We start from the raw sequence: 21,317 nt of genomic DNA on the forward strand, positions 1-21,317 counted from the left end.
ATTTGGCTTCCTCAGATGAGGCCGGGGACCAAAGCGAGCCACGGCCTCCCTGATGGATTCCCAAAAGCGGCGAGAGTCTGAACTTGTCATGCTGTCGTGGTATTAGACGGAGCTTTAGGGAGCGACTTTGAAATTGGAGGGCCAAATGGAAATGGAACAGTTCTATTATGTCTGCTGTAGTGGGAAAAAAATAAATGAGGTCCCTGCTTCTATGGAAATAGGCTAATCAATTTTACTTTAAAGCATGTAAATATTGTAGCTGAAATATTGCAACAAGCATGTAAACATGTTTTTGTCCATTGTGCCTTTCCGTAGGGCAAAAACAGGAATACACAACCTTGACTTGGACCAAACTAGGTCAGACTTTGTGTCTGTTGTTGCTGTGGTCACCGAGAGGCCTCCAGGAGCTAATAAAAACATCCTGTCCCTAATGAGCATAATTTCACTTCTTATTGAAGAGTGCTCGGGTGGGTGCAAAGGCCCCCTCACTGTGGGGCTCCTGTGAGCAGTAAACAAGGCAGAGACGGAAGCAGCGGGTCGCTGGTTTGTAATCATTGTGATTCCTCACAGGAGGCTGCAGCACAGTGTTGTCTTTGTTGAATATTGAAGCAGGTAGTTGGAGATGACATATGAGGAATCAGGCAGGGAAAATGTAATTTGAATTTAATATGAAGGTTGTGGAGACAATAGCTAAATGTGCAATTTAGACAATAGACTTTGCACAGCCGTCATAATTAACACCACGGTAAACTGGTAATTGACCTCCCCTGAACAGCAATGGTCCAATCATAGCTTAGCAACAGTACAGGACCTTTGCTGCAAGTCATACCCGTCTCTCCTTGTTTCTTCTTTTCTCACTGTCAACCATCCAATAAATGCCCAAAAAGTCATCTAAAAAAATAAGTATTTTGAGTGGTAAACCTGCCACCGTTATGAGAATGGCATAGCAACAGTAACTAAGGGGGGGCGGGGCTTAGCGAGCGGTAAAAATTGAGCAACATGTTGAGATTTCTGCACCCGGAGTGAGCTTTGCTTGAGTAATATTCCTCATTGAACAAACATTACATTATCAGATTTTCTTTAGGGACTAACTTTTCCAAACATTAAATTCCATCAAACTAGTGATGGCACCTAAATGTGCGCTTGAAACGCAGCTTTGCATGTCAAAGTTTCATTTTAGAATCAGTCTCAAGTGTGTAAACAGCACTTTTAACATACAATAAATCCCAGTGGCTTTGTTTTTCTTCCCCTCTCTGTCTGTGGAAAAGAGCTGGTCATTTTACACGCCCAGATTCCTTTGAGAGTTTGACCGTCAAAGCAAGAGCGGCTCACCAATTGACACGGCTGGATTATAAACCAGGCTCCAGGGGACCAGGCACCCAACGGCCCTAAAAGCCCCAGATTTCACTGCGCATCTGCTGGTTTGTGGTAATTTGAATGTGGACACATAATGAACACTCTCGCTGTGTGGACATGGTTCACACTGTCGCCAATCGGGGCCCAGCAGCAAACCTTTGCCCCCGGGGGCCTTCTAACAGTGCCAGTTGATTGCTGCTGTGGTCCTTAGATCATCTTTATATGGGGAGATAATGCAACAGTAATGACCTTAACACATCATAATGCTTTTTGGGAAACATGCTTTGATCCATTACCTGTTATCCACGGGCAACTGGAGTGGATATCTGGAGAGCTGTGTGTTTGTGCACGTGTGTGTGCACATTATTTGTTTTATATCCACTTTTATTTGCCCGCTTGAACTGGTTGGCTTTCTTTGTTAAGGCATGCATGCAATATCCGGTCATTACTGTACGCCTCTGAGTGTATGTCTGCATTTATGTTTGTGTGTGTGTGTGTGTGTGTGTGTGTGTGCGTGTGTGTGTTTGTGAGGGGGATGTGTGCGTGTTAAGTCCTGCTGGCTGCAATATCCGGTGTGTGCCTCCTCAGCTGAGAGGCAACCGGAGGTCCATTCACTTCTCCCGATGGATCATTACGAGCTTTCAGCAGGTATCTTGATGGTGGAGGAGGGTGTGTGTGTGTGTGTGTGTGTGTGTGTGTGTGTGTGTGTGTCTGCGCGCGCCGGCTCCTTTGTGTGTGCAAACCTGCCAGTAAGAGCAGTGTAACGATCAGGGAGAAATCAATTCAAGGAGGCAGCAGGCAAACAATTGAATTGTTTGAAGGAGAATCTCATTTTCCTGGGCAATTTCAAAGGATTGCAAAGTTACAGATGACCTGCTCGCACCCTAATCTGCTTGCAACCCTTTTCCCACAGTCGTGCGCTACGTTCATAATCATATTATATTAGCAGTCAGGGTGTAGGCATTAGCTGCGATGGGTGTGGGAGCACTTTTAGTGTAATGGTAGACACACAAGTTGGAGTTCACTGTATGTTCTTCCAGACCTTGGAAGAACATTTTTTCCTCCACTCCCAAATTGACAATTCCTGAAACATTGCTAACTAGATAGCTGACAGTTTGCGCTGTCTGCAAGTGACAAATGGATGTGTTCAATTAACACTGCTTTGATTTACCGCCTGTGCCTCTGTTCTTGCAGTTAACATTCATCGCTGTTTCGCGTGCTTTATTGCATCCTACATGATACCTTTTCCTCTTTATAATGTTGAGCTGTGTTGCTAATGGCCTACTGGCTTGTGATTAGAGGAGATTTGATTGCTGTGTGCCTTTGTTCCAGCTGTTAAGGTAGAAAAAGAGACTCGGGGACATGTAACAAGAGAAAAAGGGGGGTGGTGGTGGAAAGAGGTGCAGTGCGAGCAATGAGGGAAACCACCGCTAAATGATGGCGAGATCTGGAGGGAGGGGGTAGATAAAGGATAAATGAAGAGGGAGAGATTGAGGCAGAGGGAGTGATAAGGGGAAGAAGCAGGGAACAATGGGACGAGACAGAGAGAGGGGTTGAGGGAGATAGAGCACGACAGAGAGTGAGAGAAACCCTATCAAACTATATTTCTCCCCGGAGAGCGTAACAGCGTGATGAAAAAGGGGGGAGGCCCATGGGCGCATGGCCCCTTGATTAAATTGTCCGAGCAGGGAGTGAGGGAGGGAGGGAGGGAGCGAAGGAGAGGCAGAGAAGGAGGGATGGAGGGAGGGAGTGAAGGACAGAGAGTAATGGCGCAGCTGAGAGAACACCTATAAAGAACAAGGCTGTCGTTAAGCAAAAAAAAAAAAAAAAAAAAAAACCCAGAGATTGCACCATCCAATAGGGGTAGAGACACGGAGCATGTGCACGTGCAAGGGCGAGCACGCTCACATTCACAGCCGCGCTTCTCACACGCACAAGAGTGGTGTTAGCCTTGTAATGTGCCAATAAATCACACTAAGGGATAGATTGACCTTAGCCATCCCGCTCCCTCCTCCCAACCCCATGACTGTTCTTTGTCTCTTCACTGTACTTTATGGCACACGCGCGCACACACACACACACACACACACACACACACACTCCAAAAACCTCGTGCGTGTGCGTTACGTGAGCGGCCCGGCTACTGATAGGCTCCATTTGTTTCCAGCATGGGCAGATAAAGTAGTAGAGATACAGTATATCTGCCATATATCTATAATGAGATAAGATACAGTGTTATTGCATTGCAGGAGGTCAGGGTTTGCATGATTATGAGTGAGAGTTGTGTTTATTTGCTGCACCTTCATGGTACACGGTACATACATGGTAGTAGAGCTACTAAACAGGGAAGCGCACTACAAAAACAGAAAACACAACGGTTGTTTTTTCTGTATTTGCAGTTAATTTCTACATTTGGTTGTGTTTTGTCTATTTGCAAGTATTGACCTCTTTGAAATGCAATGCGTCTGAGCTATTGAAAAAGCCAAAATGTCCTCTCATCTATTTGTCTATAATTTTTACGAGTCTCACTTAGCGTCGCTCTGAAATACACAAGGTGTGAAGGTGCCTTTACTGGGAGATAGCAAATAACCCCGCCACGCGGTACCCTTCATGGTTAAGGTTACTAAGAGCTTGGGGCTGGATACATGCAGCACTATTCTAATGAGTTATTTCTGCTTGATGACCAAGGGGCAGTTGGAGGATTCAAGGCAGACCTTTGAATTTCAATGAAGCAGAGGTTATGCACTCACCTACCGGAACATGTGTGTTGATGCAAGTAAAATAAGATCACACATGAAGGTGATCAGGAAATTGTTTTAAAAGAGTGCTCAAGCAAAATAGCTTCTGTTCCCCTCACTGTTTCTTTGACACTTCAACAAGGCAACCCCAGCAGAGCAACATAATTATTTTTTTCCACAGGGTCAACCCTGCTCTTAAGCAGCAGAGGAAATAGCCACAGAACAAACATGTTTTCTATCAAAATACCCTTGTTTCTATAGTAACACCTGAGACATCTGTTGGAGTTTTCTCCGACGCGACCTTAAGGTTACTGACGAGATAGCAGCATCTGCTTAGAATGGCAGGGCGCTTCCTGTAAGACAGGCTTATGCTATAACAGGTTTGGACTAATTAAGCATCCAATTCACCATCCCAGATAGATTGGTAATGAGGAAGCCTTGGAGGGAAAAAAAAATGTTAACTGTGATACTACTTTGGTGCTGGTTAAGTAGTGTGCAGTGGTTCTATCGATACTGTTGGTTGAAAACAGCTGCCTGCTGCTGGAAATGGCTGATGGGAGCGCTGAGAGTCAATCAAAACAGTAAAGTTGCGGGCCGTAAAACCAAAACAGGGACTTTAAAGACGTCGGCAGAGCTGAGGGGAGATGCAGTCGGTGATCATTTTCTGTGGGTTCGTCACTACTAGCGACCCCTTAACCTAATCTCAAAATGGTCATTGATTCATTTCCTGTTGATGGATTAAATGGTTTATAGATGAAGCATTCCCGGACTACTCATGCTTAGTGTTGTCAACACTAATATGGAACACTGATACTGTGATAATACTGTCCATTCTGTTATCCTCATTAAACCCTCATAGAAGGACTGTCTTTTGGTTCATGACAGTTCAAGCTCCTGTGGTTATTTTATGCTCTTTAGCAATAACGAAACTTGTAAGGATTAAAAATACCTTGTTTTTTTCCCCCCTTATCATAGGGATCACCACGGTGCTGACAATGACCACGATCAACACCCACCTGAGAGAGACGCTGCCCAAGATCCCCTACGTCAAGGCCATCGACATGTACCTGATGGGCTGCTTCGTCATGGTCTTCCTGGCCCTGCTGGAGTACGCCTTCGTCAACTACATCTTCTTCGGGAGGGGCCCGCAGATGCAGAAGAAGCTGGCGGAGAAGGCAGAGAAGGCCAACAACGAGAGGGCAGCCAAGTACGACGCTGCAAGGGTGAGTTGGGGCTCATTGATTGGGTGCTTTTGGACATGATTTCTGGACTTCGACTGACTGGAATGATCAGTGGATTAATGGATTGAAGTAAAAAGTAGATCAATAAATGAATGGTACTGTATGTCTAGGTTCAAGGTGAGAATGTTGAATTTGTTTTCCCAACCAGAAGACGCCACTGCTCTGCAGGATCAATATTGATGTGGCCCATTTTCTTCCTCCCAGCATGAATAAAACCGCCTTGACACTGCAGTTATTATTATTATTGTTATTCTAAAATGAACCTTTTTTGTCAGCTCTTGATAGCAGAAGCGGCAAAAGAAAAATGTTCTGCATAATTGAACTGTATTGAATCACATTATTCACAGGCATCTGTGTCCCCGGTCGAGGCTTCAGTAGCCAAAATAAATCAATTTTCAGGTATTTGTTCCCCACATGTGGCTGAATATTTTCATCTCCTCAGGAGGCAGGTAGTAGGACCGCGTCCCTAAAACGATCCAATCAGGTTAAAGGTCTTCGCCACTCACGCTCGGTGAGTTGTTTGTTCAGTGAGACTCTTCAATATCCTTGAGTCAACTCCTCCATTGCCATCAGCTGACATGGATGTTTTTTTTTTTTTTCTTTTGCCTTAATGCAAAATATCTCCCCATCCATGGAATGAATCAAGCGACAACAGACATCCTCATGACATTGCCATATTCTCAGGAGTGTTCGTTTTGACTTTGACTTCTTCATTGCAGTTCTTTCCACGTTTGAAACGACGCTCATGCTCGATCTCACATTGTAAAATTGGTGTTTCAGATATGAACCCGTTTCTCCTTTCAGAGGTCACCCTGAATGCATGCTGTCTGTGTGTCCTTTCTCATTGAAATCATCATTAAAAGCCACATTTCTCACTCAGCTTTCATGAAGTGACATTGCGCATGTCAGGATGTGGTAAAGCAGTCCGACTTTATGTGGGTAGTCACTGCAGAGGTCCCCCATCACGCGTCTTCGCTGCATTAGTGCCAGCAGCCAGGATTCTTTTAGAAATGGAAAAGTGTACGAAATTCTGAAAACAAATGTATTGTTGAATAATTCTCGTAAGGTATAGCCTGCTGCTTTCAGAACAGTTGCATATAAGAAGAGTTCATGATCTGTGTAGTAGCATTTATTTTGAAATGAAATGCACTTTGACATGGTTGGAATAGCATGTCACAAACCTTACCACAAGTAAGGTGTGTTCAGACAGAACTTTCTGTCTGAAAGTTTAAAAAAGAGAAATGTGGGACTTCCACAGTTGCTACATTTGCATGAATGATCACCATCGTCCATTATTGTTCAGTTTGTTTTGCGGTACACACATCGTAGGCATGGAGTGTGATGCATCTTTTGTTCGACTGAAATGTTCAAGGTAATGATGTGGGCTTGTATCAATTCAGTCCGGAAAGAAAAGAATGATTCTGAGGGGAGGTCCACAGGTTGTAACAGGAGCCATGACACCATGTCCTATCAGCAGACATTTTGATTGCTCTGCAATTACTGTGACTGGCCATTTTGGATTATTTTAAACATTCAGAAGAAAAGAAATCATTTCTCTGACATGTCTTTGAGCATGCATATCAATGGCAGCTCCCCTCCTGTTCTTCAGTCATACAGCGCGGCCGGCGTTGCCGTGGCCCCAGTGGTAGTGCATTTTAAATTGTAACCAATCTCGAACGGCCATCTGGGTGACGTGCTAAGAATGGCTGCCATTCTAAAATGCCATTGAGACAATGCCGTCATGGAACGGAGTATGCTGTGCCTGAAACTGCTCCCTCCTCCACTCCACTCGTGTTCCATGGAGACGGCACTTTTCATTGCATTGTAGGAAATCACAAAGGGCATCAGTTTCACATTTAACATTTGAACACTCAAAAAAACATTTTTGGACGTGCAGTTTCGCAGCGGTGACTTGTTGCCATGGCAAAAGCACGACATGACATCCATGGACGGATTATTAGACAATGGGTCTCTGGCAGAGGCATGTAAAAGGTCCCCAACACCCAGCCTGAGACATAGAATGAGTCGTTTTGTGTCTCTTTGTAGTTGTTTTTGCGTCTCGTTGTGGTTGTTTTGCATCTCTTTGTAGTTTTTGTGTCTCTATGTAGTTGTTTTGCGTCTCTTTGCAGTTGTTTTGCATCTCTTTGTAGTTTTTGTGTCTCTATGTCGTTGTTTTGCGTCTCTTTGCAGTTGTTTTGCATCTCTTTGTAATTGTTTTGCATCTCTTAAATGCACTGTGCACTGAGGGAGAGTGCCTTAAAATTTCAGGTAGTGTCTTCTTTAGCTCTTCCATTTATTTGTACATATCTTGTTAATTACTTTTGTCATTTCTTTATGCATTCAGGCGGAACCGCACAGCCACGGGAACATCCTGCTGACCACCCTGGAGATCCATAACGAAGTGGCGGGAGGCGAGATCACCACCAGCGTGGCGGACATTAGGAACTCTCAGTCCATGGTGCAGTTAGACAGCACGGCCTCGACGCACATCCAGTACCGCAAGCAGAGCGGCGGGATCGGCCCACGCTCCGCCAGCCGCCACTCCCTGGACCGGTCCGCCCAGATGAAACGCAGCCGCCTGCGGAGGCGGTCCTCGCAGCTCAAAATCAAAATCCCCGACCTGACGGATGTGAACGCCATCGACCGCTGGTCACGGATCATCTTCCCTTCCGTTTTCTCACTGTTCAACCTCATCTACTGGCTCTACTATGTCTGATTGGACTGTTTTGTTGAGATGTTTTGTTGTTGTTTGTTTGATTTTTTCCCCCATTTTGTTTCTCTTTCTTCCTTTTTTCTGTTGCTTTTATACATGATGGAATCTGTCGAGTTAAAGACTGCAACCTACGAGACAAAAAAAAAAAAAAAACAGACTGAGAAAAGAGTTTTGGACCAAGTTCTCATCAAAATTGTTTTTATATTTGCAGTCTTTGAATCCTTAGTACCAAGGTCTTTTAATTTTCTAAAGTATGTACTGTAATTGGGACTTGTGATAGTCATTTCCCAACATTTGCCCTCTCGGTAATGTGTAAATAGAGAGATACAAAGCCAGCAATTGAATAAATAATACAGTATTTGCAAAAAACAAACACAAAAGCAGTTAACGCAAGAATTTTTCTAATCAAAAAAATAATTAAGAAAACTTTATACTACACAGGTGGTCAGATAAGTGCAGGCAATTCCTAAAAGTCCATTGAACAAACTAATGTATGTTTGACTGGTACCCTATGCACTATTAATGCATGTAATGATCAGCCATAGTGGAAAAATAATGACTCCTTTTTTGCCTTGGGTTTTGTCACAACTTTACAGAAGAAAGGACTCTGTTGATGTGTAATTGTTTATTGCGTTGATAATATACGGTGTACTTGCTATTAACTATATCATGCATTGATCTGGTAAACCTTTACCCCAACTCAATAACTTAAAGTAGAGGATTTTGTCCTCTGTTCAGGATGATTGTGACTCAGGTTCTGAATTGTTTTGCTATTTGGCATCTTTTTCTTGACAAAGAAAAGTGTCACTGAAATACCCTTACTGGTAATTTGATAAGGGGAGAGAAAAAAAAAAAAGCACAAATACGAATCAAACTGCCATTTTTTTCACGTCTACCTTCTAGCAACAGCGCTTCAAGTGATAGCATGACAGAATTGCACTCAAATTTATCAAACTTCCTCTAAAAACTGTCTTACTTTAATTTAAAAACAACTGCCAAGGGCCTTTTTGGGCGACACGGTTACTCAACCCAAGAAATATTATGATATTTTTGTACTCTGTTGTCTTCAGGTATTCATTTAATTTCCTAACCCGTCTTGTTGAAAACTTTATTTTTTGTTTTTTGCTCACTCTAACTCTTGTGGTGATGGAGCGGAGGAATGAAACGCATTTTTTTTTGTACATAAGTACATAGGTGTGTATATACATAAATGTATATATATATACTGTGTGTACAACCCAAAATGAAAATGATCAAATATTGAGCATTTTGTGATTGTCAAAACTGGCTATTAAATGTCAGACTATTTAGTGTAAAAAAAAAAAAAAAAAAGACTAACAAATTCAGCAACGGATCAGTTTCAAGGATCAGGTTAGTTTTGGAGCATTTGTGGGGCACTCTGAATGCATTTCTTCTCAAACATCCACCCATGTCGAAGTTCCACTCTAGACACTGTATGTACGTTCACTCCGCATTTTAGAGTTACTGTATTGCCCCGCCATACAGCAGCAAGTGATGCAAACGGATTTCATTGATTCCGCAGACGGACCACGATAACCGGTCTCGTCGACTAATAAGCACATACTAGCACTGAATGTATCGGATCCATTCTTCAGGGAGAGGATAATGAGCCATGGTCATCATTTCTCCATCAGAATGTAACGCCCATTCTTACGTTGCGAGTGGCGAGGAAAGGGAAAGGAAGGCGTGGTGTTTCAAGAGTGTGTGCATGTGCATGTGTGTGTGTGAGCGAGAGGTGGGACGTGGATAAGAAGCGCTTGAGAGAGGAGGGGCGTGGGCAGACCATTTGTTTTCTGTGCTGCTTGCTCGACTATGGACAAATGTCAACGTGTAATAGTTCTGTGGATAAAAATAGCTCTCCTGTCCAACTCTTTTGATAAACTGTGTGCCATCCCACCTGAGGTCGCAGAGCAATCAACCAGTTACGACTCACGGACGATGATGTAAATCTGAAGCGTTCTTGATACATGACGTACACACACTGTTTGTGCATGTGCAAGAATACATGTAGAAAACCTTGAATTCTGTTGTGATTGAGAAGGTCTGCACAAGAGCCACTGACGGTCAGAGTTGGGATCAATTTAACTTTGAAGCGAAAACGTTTTATGTGTACAGTCTGATATATGACTAAGAACTGAATGTATTGTACTTGGATTGTTGCTGCACAAATGCAATTTTCCCCCTGGAAAGAGGATTGACCCTCAACCCTGATTAACTCTCGCCGATTCCACATTCAAGCGACCCCCAGGTCTCTCGCTGGTTTCTTGTCCTGTTTTCTACTGTGTAGACGGGGCGCAGTGCACATATGACCTGGGTCTAAGAAAGAGGAAAGCTCCAGTTGTAGATGAAATAACATCTCTATATATATATAGTAAGCCAAAACATCTTGCTAAAGGTGTGTTCAGAAAGACAGCAAAGCAAATTTGGCGACTTGCGTTTGACCCAAACAGCCAATGTACCAACTACACGTTAGCGGCAAGTTGGCTAGCAACGGCTAGTTTGTCAGAAACTCCAGTTCTTTCTGTTCCTTTCCTCCAGCCTCTGGACGTTTATGAAACAGATTCGTAACGCCATTGGATGCGCGCAGTTTTTCGGAAGTTGCAACATTTTCAACTCGTGCAGATGCGTCTTTTGTGTCAGGTCTTGTCTTTCCATTGACTTTATATACAATCGCACCGCCACTAAAAGTCGCTTGCCGTTCTGTCTGAACACACAGTGATAGAGGATGTCTTGACTTTGGTCTTGGGCACAAATCAATGTTTCGTGATCTCATGCATTCAAGGTAGATCATTGTTAAAGTCACAGAACCAGTTTGTCCAAAGATGTTTCAAGCTGCTTTGCGTAGTTTTGAGGAGGACATTTGTACCTTTGAAATTTCGAAACAGTTGATTAAGCGTCAGTGTTGTGTACATAAGATATAATAAGACAGATTTCTGGAACACTGAAGCTAGAAAATAACTGTTTTACAGTGCAAGTAAAAAAAATCTTCCTGGCTAACTGGTTCACTTTGATTGAAACGATGACTTTTGGGTCGCGTGGTGAGATTTAAAACAAGTTTCTGAGGTTGGTCATTGTTCGAGTCCTTTTTTTAATTACCAAACTCATTAGTGCAGTTGAAAAGTAAAAAGAAACATTACAAACTCTAGATACTTCTTTATCATGCATGCAACTACAATTCGTACCTTGGGAAGATTTTTAACAAAAAAAAAAAAAAAGATATTTTACAAACTCACTTATGAGAGCTGCCAACTGCTCATTTTAGAAATTACATTATGCCATGTGAGCCTACATTAAAAAGAAAAACAAAAAAAAAAAAAAAAAAGTCATCAAAGACTTCAGGTGTTGTATGGCCTTGGTCCCATAATGGAATGTGAAATGTTCTGTGCTGCCACAAAATGTATTTAGGCTTAGATTTATACTGTATATCTCTGTATGTTCCTCTTCCTTTTTCAATAGATCATCATGTTAAACCATCAAATAAATTATATACATTGTACCTGTGTATTTAGTATTGCGAGCATGCATGACACCCCGTAAAGAATCTGCATATACTGTACATGTATAGCAAGCTAACACAATGAACAGCCAATAAATCCTAAAAGATGTTTTATTAAAGCTTGATAATTTGAAATGATAAAAGGTTGCCAGTTGCCAGGTTGCCCTTGAGCAAGGCATTTAATATCTATCTGTTCCAGTGCAGCTACTCAGTGACAGTTGAAGACTTTTTATTGTACTTGGCAACTCCCAGTTGGGCGTCTTTCGTGTATGACGTGAACTTTATGAATATGCGTGAGAGTGTTGGTGAATAGGTACAGTAGTTCCCTGGATAAATAAAGATTGAAATAAAAATACACGGTGGAGGTGGAGGATATTATTGGCCATTGTAAGCTGTCAATTTTCCATCCTAAAGATTGTGGTTTCCTTAGCGACTTGTCAAGTGTTCAAGTCTTTACAACGTCAGCTCGTACCTTACATTTCCTAGCGAACATGGAGGTTCTTTGGCTCCAACTGTTGAGGTTACATTTAACCAGTCAGGTTATTTATGCCCTCATGACAGTGCCATATTCGAGAAATGTTCGTCGTTGTTTGTTAATTTTAGTCTAGTTATAGTCAAAACAAAAACTAAAGTAATTTTTGTCTCGTTTTCTTCTGTGAAATGTTGAATAATTGTGTCCAATTCTTGATCTTTACAGGCACCAGGGTTACAGGCATTACCTCGTTTCACAAGGTTAGTGGAAACAACACGTTTCACAAGGTTAGTGGAAACAACACTACGTTTTAGCCAAGCTGGAACTACAATGTGTGGTTTTCTGGATGCATGCAGGTTGTTGAATCAGACTGCATTATAGTTCAGTCGTCTATTCATCCGTCTTTCACATTATCACTGTAATACAAACTGTGATACATTCATCATAGTTTTTCCTCATAAGAGGTTACTTTTAATTTAGTTTTAGTCTCGTTTGTTTTGGAAAATAGGTTCCTAAATATTTTTTGGCATAGTTTTCGTATAACCGAAGCTTCAACCGTGCTCCATTAGGCGCTGATTGGGTGGGTGCCTCTGCAATCGAATCACCTTCCTATTTTGAACTTTCTTGGCGTTGTCCAACAGTTCTCTGTACGATTTGATCACTCAGTGGTTTCGTACAGTAATTGATGAAAACACCTTTTTTTGGTTCATTTAATGTTGATGATGTGACTGCTTTTGCACAGTTTGTAGCTTTGCAGATACATTTTCATATGTTTCTGGTGAAAAGAAAATCCGGTGCCTACGTTACAATGTACTCACTTTTATGTAAGCCAACGTTTACTTGAGATAAAATAGTTGTAGGGAACTACAGTAGGTACAGACAGGTATAGTCACTTGGAAGTGCACTGCATGCCTCATCAAAGTTCCCAGCCACCCCTCCCCCAGAGGAGCAGGTTCAGCTGATGAAACTCTCCAATCAGTCGAGTAATCGTGCAATGGAGCGGCAGGTGTCTTCCAGCTAATCACTGTGAGACATGATTTCACAGACTGATCCTTCTTTCTGGTGAAGGTTGTTGCAATCAGTGTGACTGCTGAGAAGGAAAACATGTATAGTCCCGATGCTGCATGGCACATTTTTTAAAATTCTTACTCCAACTGCAAAAAACCTGTGAAAGATCCCCATAGAAACCCCCCCTTTTTTTCAAACACTAGATCAATGAGAGGAAGCTGCAGCAGAAGCGAGTGTAATGTGTATTTACAAAGAGGTTTTCCTGCTTTAAAGCTAATGATTATAATTAGGCCATTAGAAGGAGGCCAGAGCCACCAAAGGGATCCACACAGAGCTATTTTTGATTTCATCAACACACAACAGCACATTTACACAGTATGACAAGGTATTCTAATGTCATTTTGAGAGTTAGTTCTTCAGCTTACTGTATTTTTTTAGAGGATGCTCAGTAAAGCAAATATTACATCTGTTCATAATGCTAGACCTACCATTAGTTCAGCCTGTTGGCATCGATTCAAAATTAGAGGAGGAGGTTGGAAATATAGTGTGAGACCAAATAAATATCCAGGAAAGATAACAAATCTCAATTCTGTATCGGACATCTTCTAAACCAACTGCAGCTGAGACACCTAAACCCATATCTCAGCATGCAAATACTAATAGTATAGCCAACCCTGCTAATACAGTGTATCTAAAGCTGGGTTAACTATTTAATTAACTTTAAGGACCAGCTGGGCATACATAATAATCTGAGCAATGCAACTCATTCCCATAGGTGTAAACCAAACAAAGACAGCATGCATTTGCAAATACTGTCTTTGTGTCTCAAATAATGTAGTCTCTGTGGGACCAATCGTAAAGAGATACAACTGGGAACAACCGTGGTGGGTTTAACTGTGACTGTGGGTGACAACAGTGGAACAGTAAAAACATGCTTGAAATTTCTAAACAAATTCAACACCTACTGAACAGAGAGCTACAGGGAGCTAAATTGCAACGGTGCTATTGTCAGCAAATTCCTTATGTTTGTTATCGCTTGCAAGTCTCCCAAACTTCATGGAAGAGGAGTGCTAAATAGCTGGAGGGACACTTTAACAGTGTTTAGACTCAAGCAGTTACGGAAGGGAAATCTGAATGACACACTCATGTCATCTGGGATGAGCCACCCACAAACAAATAGGTGACAAATACAAAGAAAGTATTTGCAAATGCACGCTATCTTTGTTTGGTTTACACCTATGGGAAGTTAAAAAGCCCCATTCCATAATAGCTGTAGATGCATGCAAATGTCGCATCCCATTTGACATATGAACAGTGTTTTAAAACTTTTTGTCAGTTTTGGGAAAAGGATGGATGTATTTCAACTAAAAGAGCATTAAAATGAGAAGTCTTAAGCACTGAGGAAACTGCCTGATGGGACCCCTTCAGGAGCATGATCACCTCCCCTTCCTCTCAGGTAGAGGAAATATAGATCACACGCTATTTATTCATAATGATTTAAGAAAATGCTGAGCTTGGCTTTCCAACCCCCCTCCAACCCCGCCTCTCTACAGTATATGAGTCCCTTGGGGTATGCGTGATGGATTTTTAATCTCTTTCCTTTGGATTCTTTATAGTATATATGTATAGGGCTTCTAACCCCAAGATATATTGCACAGTTTATCATTAAGACGATCATTAAAGAATATTACTGTTCAGCAATTTGAGGGGGGCATAGGAGTGGAGCTGTTGTTGATAATAAGGCACATATTTTGTCTCTTGGACAGGCTTAAGCCCACGTGGTGAGGAAACTCATACTCCTTTGGCAGTTAGAATGTGCCGTCATGAGGCTTGGCCAATAGTGAGGGCAAAAGGGGAACACAAGGCCAAATGTTGGATAATCAGATGTTCTAGGCAGAAAAAGCGGGAAAGCCTCTAACTGTGTGTTGCAACAGGGTGTTAGAAGATTTGGATAAGGTTTAATATAGCATATCCAGTCAATATGTTTGTTTATCCAGCCGTACCTACCTGCCTAACTTCCTACTCAAAGTACATACAGTTCTTGCCACCGTACCATCACGTTCAAAAGAAACCAAAGTACAGATTTGCAAGAGACTTCTTGTGCTGTCAAACTGTTTCTAGCACATCGGGTCCCCAGATCATGTCTGCGCTCAGTTTTGAGCGGGGAAAAACACGTTCTTACTATTCAACGTTGCCAGTTTATGTCCCCCAGTCCTTATTTTAGAACATCCAAACAGATAAGTAAAGCATTTCGGTTCATGTCAGAGCTCATGGTCCTTCCTGGTGTTTCTCAGGTGCGCGGGGGTCGTCGAGGGGACGGCAGAGATATTGATAGACGACCTCGGGGCAAACAAAATGCCAAGTCACTAATAAAAAGCACTCGAGAGGGCCGTAAACCAAAAGTCAACCAAAGGTTATCGTAAGAAAAGAAAACAGTGTTTTTTTTACAAGCCGCATCCTCTCTTTCTCTTTCTCTTTGCCATCACTCATTTTCAGCCTGGATCCTGATGCTGAAGCTTTAAAAAGGAAACAAGCTGTTCACATATGGAGAACTAAAAGCTACGGCAAGTGGCATAACTGGGTGGATGAAGACGTAGCCTCTGGGCTTGACGTCATTAACTTGCAGTGCAAAGGATCTCCAGCTGTATAAGTGCTCAAAGAATGATGATGAAGCTCAGATATTCAGGGGGTGTGTTTGATGAATGATGACAAAGCTATACACAAATCATAGTTCCTCATTTACAGGCAATAAGCCACGAAAAAAGGCTGCATGACTTAAGAGCCATTGTTAGGCATGACCCGAAGCAGAGCCGCTCTCAAGCACTGTGGTGACTTATTGCGTTCGTAAACAAGCAGTGAAAAGAATGTGAATATGTAATTATTATTTTATTTCATGGATTAGATAGATATTAGATTCAACGTTTATTACTCCCGTGGGGGAAAATGGGGTCGCAACAGCAGCAAATAATATAATACAACAAAGACAAATGCACAAACGGTACACGCTGCACAGAAATGTGTTTGTTGAATGAATTATTACTTCCGATGGGCAATACAAATTGTGGTTAAATCAGTGCGCTAGCGGCTCTGTGAGGCTGTTTCTGCGGTGCTCTGAGCTAAATGCTAATGTCAGCGAGCTCACAATGAAAGTGCCAACGTGCTGGTGTTTCGCAGGTACAATGTTTACCGTGATCGCCACCTTAGTTTATCGTGTTACATGCATTACATTCATTGATTAGCACTAAACACGAAGTACAGCTGAGGCTTGGATTATACTTGTCACTTGTTTTGCTGTTCAGCCGAAGTTCCATCGTCTCGCTTTAAAACCAAAGTTTAGCAGGTGTTTTATGGAGACCTTTTGGGACCAGAATCCGTTATATAACCCAGAGACATTAACCTAGTTGACAACTGTTTCTCCTTCTTTTTGAGTGGGAACTGAACATGCTTGCTCATGTCATGCAGTGCTGGGAGCCATGTTGTGGCACTGAGAGCATCAATCGCTGCGAGATGAAAACATCTCAACTTTTATCAGAGCAGTGCTCTACAGTGCGCCAAACAGGCCCTCAACAGTCGCGTAGCAACAGCAGTGGCTTCCTACGTACAGTAGATGTGTTTAGTGCTGCTTGTTAAAAACAAGGCACCCCATGGACACTGAGGCCACGTTGTTCTGACGGGAATATGAAGCAGCTTATCAACACATGCGTCCCGTTTCTTTGTCGTGTTTTTTGTCGTGACCCAAGTTGCTGAGTGGACAGATCGAGCTGGATTCTCAACCCTAAAGGCTGACCCAAATAACCGCCCTCGAGCCCTGAAAGCTCGTGAGGCGGCGAGGATTCAGCCCCGTGCATCTTGTTGAGAAACTCGCTGAATGAATTCTTTCTGATGTCTTCCTTCTTTCTTTTCTCCCCTCCCTGCCTGCCAACTGACATACTTTCTTTTAATTCATCAGCAGCATGGCGAGCGATGGAGGGAGCGTGGGAGAGAGTAGGAGGGAGAAGGGAAGGATGGAGAGCGAACGAAAGTGTGTTTCAGCATCAAAAGACTGTCTCGGAGACTAGGGGGAATACATTGAGTCTTGTGTGCTTTTTGATGATGCCTTTCTGTTTTAGGAACCCAATGATACACAACAGCAGCAGCAGTGTGTTAGCCTACTTCTCCCTTTACTGTTCTCTGTCTCGCTCTCTCTCTCTCAACCCTCTGTCGCTCATTAATCCCTCTCTTGCATGCACCTTCTCTCTCCTCTCTCATTATAACCTGCCTTTTATTTTGTAAGACGCACTTCCTGGCATCAGCTGGTAGGCAAGGACGTAATGGACAAGACAATATCTTGACGGCTCATACTTCCTACGATGAAATCTTTGAGTCCCGAGAAGATAAAGTTTTCTTGAAGAGGCAATCATTAACATTTAAAGGGCGATTCCCCAAGTGTTCAATGCTACAGAGAATAACATGTCCTATTCTGTATGACCCAGAAACAACTCACTCATGTCTTGAGTCACATCTGCTCACTGCAATAATTATTAAGGAAAAACAGGCTCTTTGGAGAGAGATTAAAGAGAATACTGACCACTGTTTTGCTCTCTCAAACTGGAGAGGAAGGTTTTAGTGAATGTCTGGCTTCACATTTGTGGCAGCAACACGTGCACCTGAGTGATGCTGTCTTTAATTGAACGCGATTGCATCTCTGTATCTGCAGTTCAGCTGTCTTCATCTCTTTGGAGAATACGGTGGCGCTAGGCTATTTGATTTACTAGACGGCATCATCAGATGAAAATTAAACGTGTCTCGTAAAATAACACAACGCCGCAACAGCTGCCTCTCAGGAACGATTTACATAAATGTGACAAATTGTTATTGTCAGGAGGCCCGACGCTTTTCTCATAGATACCGTCTGAGAGACGTTTTTTAAATGTCAGTGGGCCCAATCTGATCATCGTGTTTGCATTCTGGTTTGCATTTTTACATCATTAACAATTTAAACTTGCACATGTAGCCCACAAACATAGGTCAAAGTACTCACTATTGTATGTAACCACAGGGGAATGTTGTACTTTTACCCCACCTGTATGTTGGCTGGATTTACTTTAAAGGTGCTATACTAATGACTTTCACTCGTAGTGACAAACCCGCAGAGAATTACTACTGGCACTACTTTGCAGCACCCAGAGAAAGTTGGGATGTTGTCACGACACACGTATGCTGCCTGTAGTTGCGATTCAGACAGCTTAATGTATTCCAAATATTCAAGTCTAACTGAAGTTCTCTGACACTGAACCTAATTAGTGCACTTTACCACAGTTTCTTGAGTTTTATCTACTTGCACTCAGTCATTATACAAACTTCTCGCACTGCCAAAAATGACCATCTTATGACTTCTTATATTCAGCTTGGCCAGATGCGGTGGAATAATTTAAATCTTCCCACTGCACTTTCTCTTGATTCATCAGTATCTCATGGCAGATCTTGCTCCAAAATAATGTTTCATGAATTGGTTTGAATAGGTGACATTATCAGACTTCACTTGTTAGATGAAAGATGAAAGATGAAATCAACATCACCCCCCCCCCCCCCCCCACCCCTCCCCCCCCCACCACCACCACCACGACAGGAGCACTTCTATTCCCTGGGCTCATTATGATCCAAACCGGGAGAGGGTGAGAGCAGACACAAAAGTGTCTTTGTAATTTCACACAGTCAGTGTCAACATGCTCTTTTATTGAGAACAATATGAGAGCAACACAAAATTGCACTTTTTTTAAAAATAAAAGTGTGTTGTCACAGCATGGTGAGATAAAAACAAAAAAAAAGCCATCTCATAGCATAACCTTGTGTTTTCTGCCCTCTGCTGGACACTTTAAGTACATACAGTATATGTGCATGCACTGTATGCTAACCAACCCCCCCACCCCCCCCAAAAAAAACCACACAGATTCACACGCCCACACACTCATCTGCAGACACAGAGAGGCGTGTACGTGTGATTAATGCTCTCCATTTTCACATTTCTTGCTAATTAGCAGCTGCTTGTAGCTCATACTGACGGTTATTTAAAAGACATTTTATATAGCCTGTGTCGATAGAGCCATAGACGCCATAATTACACGTTTAATTACTCCACGTTTGTAGTTTGTGCTGTGCAGGGGCCAATTTCATGGACAGAGTTGTCTGCTTATTTACACTTTTCAATTACTGAATGCATCCTCATATACAGCCAGGATTAGGGAGGTGGGCTGGATGGCAACTGCAGCTTATTCAGTATTCTTTATATGATTGTAATATATTTTGTAACATGTTGCTTGCATTGTGTATATTATGATAAAAAAAAAAAAACAACTGCATGCTTTTATCAGTGATGCATTGAATTCATTCATAAAGTCAATTTATGTAAAAAGCTGCAGATTGTATTGTCGGTTCTGTCAACACTGCAGTCTGTAGCTTTGCATGTCATAGAATTCTAGAGATAGAAAGTTTGGTGATTGGATGTTTCTTGCTGAAATGCACCTTGGGAGTTGTAGTTAACTTCTCCACCAAAGGCTCGTACCTTCAACTTTTTATCAATTTCTTAACGCAGTTGTTCCTCTTTGGACTGATGATTTCATGCCCATAGAGGAACTGTGAGTCACGTAACATTGTCTATGGGAAAAATGAATGGGACCAGGGGCTCTCGAAATAGCTCCTCCCACTTTAAAAATCTATATGACGCTTTAAACTTTATTTCCTTTTGTGTGAAGGTGGGAATGACTGTTAGAAATAATGTTGAATCACTAATATCCATAAAGATCCAGTGAAGTTCTTAACCCTCCCCCTTTCTGTCCCCTTTTTAACCCTGCACCCCACCCTTAATACTTTTCACACAGTCCCTAACATTAAATATGTCCCTGTTTATGCTGTAGAGACTGAATTATGATCCTTTTTGTAAGAATGCATATGTAGCGTTTTGGAAACGCATTGAAGTCTTCTACATCTCCTTCCTTTAATGCAATTCTCCCACACATAAAATGTAAATTCACTCCAAAATACACTGCAGCCAGGCAATTAAATTGCTTGCTTGTGTCCCTGCAAAACTAACAGATGTCTCCTCCTGTAATACACGATCCCATCAGCCTTCAACAAAACACTCACCTCCAGTCAAATCGCAAAGCTTTCACAGCATAAGAATGAGCGCGCCTCGCTGAAAAAGCTGCAGCATCTGACAGAGACACCCACTGTTTCTTTATATAACACCTTTTTACAGCACCTATTTACCTTGAAATGATGTTGCCAAGTAACAACATCCTGATTGTGTGGTGTGTATGTGGGTGGATGGGGGAGTGTGTTCATGAGTGGGTGTGCATATGTGTGCTTGCAGGTAGGTGTGTGTGTGTGTCAGTGATGGATGTTCCAAAGTGCCATTATGGGCTCTAAAAGTGGGGTTCTAACAGCAGCTGGCCAAATGACTTCAAGTCCTCTTTACTCTCGTGCAGGTCTGCTGCCTTAAAAAGGTGCAGGCAGGAACTCGTATATCACTGCTGCACATTAATGCTTAATGCTGCTAATGCCGGCTGCCTTGCAAAGGGCAAAACACTTTATGATGCAGGATGTTGCACCTGCTTTTTTTAATGCATCTTTTTTCACATTTTTTTCCAACCTCTTTCACCCTCCTTCCCTCTCTCTTCTCTCTCTCTCTCTCTCGTATGAGCTGCTTAACTGATACATGTACTAGAGTAATCCCCTTCTTAGCGAATGGGATTAATACTTAATTCAAGAAGAGCCTTTTATCAATACCTCGCCGCGCATTCATTGTTCACTCTGTTTAGGGTGGCTTTACCCAGCTTTGGGCAAATTGAAGGAACGGTAAGTGCATTAAGGCGATGGATTGGGCAGATAGAACATTGTCTAGTCACACACTGTAGTTCTTTCAAAACAGTATCTGTGCCACTTCAGGTGGTTTTTGCGGTTTTATAAGGAGTATTCATTCATTTATTCATTCATTCTAAAGTCTAAAGAATAAAAGTCCTTTCTGACTGAATTTAGTGCAGGTTTTTACAGGCTATATGGGACGATCCCTTTAAAGTCAATCCGTAATGGTTTCTGAACCTCTTTGTGCTTTATCCTTGAAACTCTGGTACTTGCATTCATAAAGGTACCAAGAGCCTATTATGCACTGATCCACTGCAGTGCTGATCCAGGATTAGCCCAGAGGCTGGAACACGTGACAGAGTGAACTTCGGAATGAGGTAAAGACACAAACCTGCCTCCTGCTGATGAGATACATAACAAACAAATGCATGAA

General features: G+C 42.3%; 1 protein-coding gene across 4 annotated transcripts in view; it reads left to right on the plus strand.

The window, feature by feature from the left end:
- LOC139306631 (gamma-aminobutyric acid receptor subunit beta-3-like) overlaps positions 1-8,051 on the plus strand; it is a 54,571-nt gene extending 46,520 nt beyond the window's left edge. For 2 of the 4 annotated variants that reach the window (XM_070930532.1, XM_070930534.1), the window contains 3 exons: positions 5,070-5,317; positions 5,778-5,846; positions 7,680-8,051. In XM_070930532.1, coding sequence (XP_070786633.1) covers positions 5,070-5,317; positions 5,778-5,846; positions 7,680-8,051 — 689 coding nt within the window. Of the gene's footprint in view, positions 1-5,069; positions 5,318-5,767; positions 5,847-7,679 lie in introns of all 4 variants that reach the window. The other 2 variants (XM_070930533.1, XM_070930535.1) reach the window with 2 other exon arrangements.
- The last annotated feature ends 13,266 nt before the right edge of the window (positions 8,052-21,317 follow it).

The sequence above is a fragment of the Enoplosus armatus genome, chromosome 24, assembly GCF_043641665.1.
Source record: "Enoplosus armatus isolate fEnoArm2 chromosome 24, fEnoArm2.hap1, whole genome shotgun sequence".
Taxonomy (NCBI): domain Eukaryota; kingdom Metazoa; phylum Chordata; class Actinopteri; order Centrarchiformes; family Enoplosidae; genus Enoplosus; species Enoplosus armatus.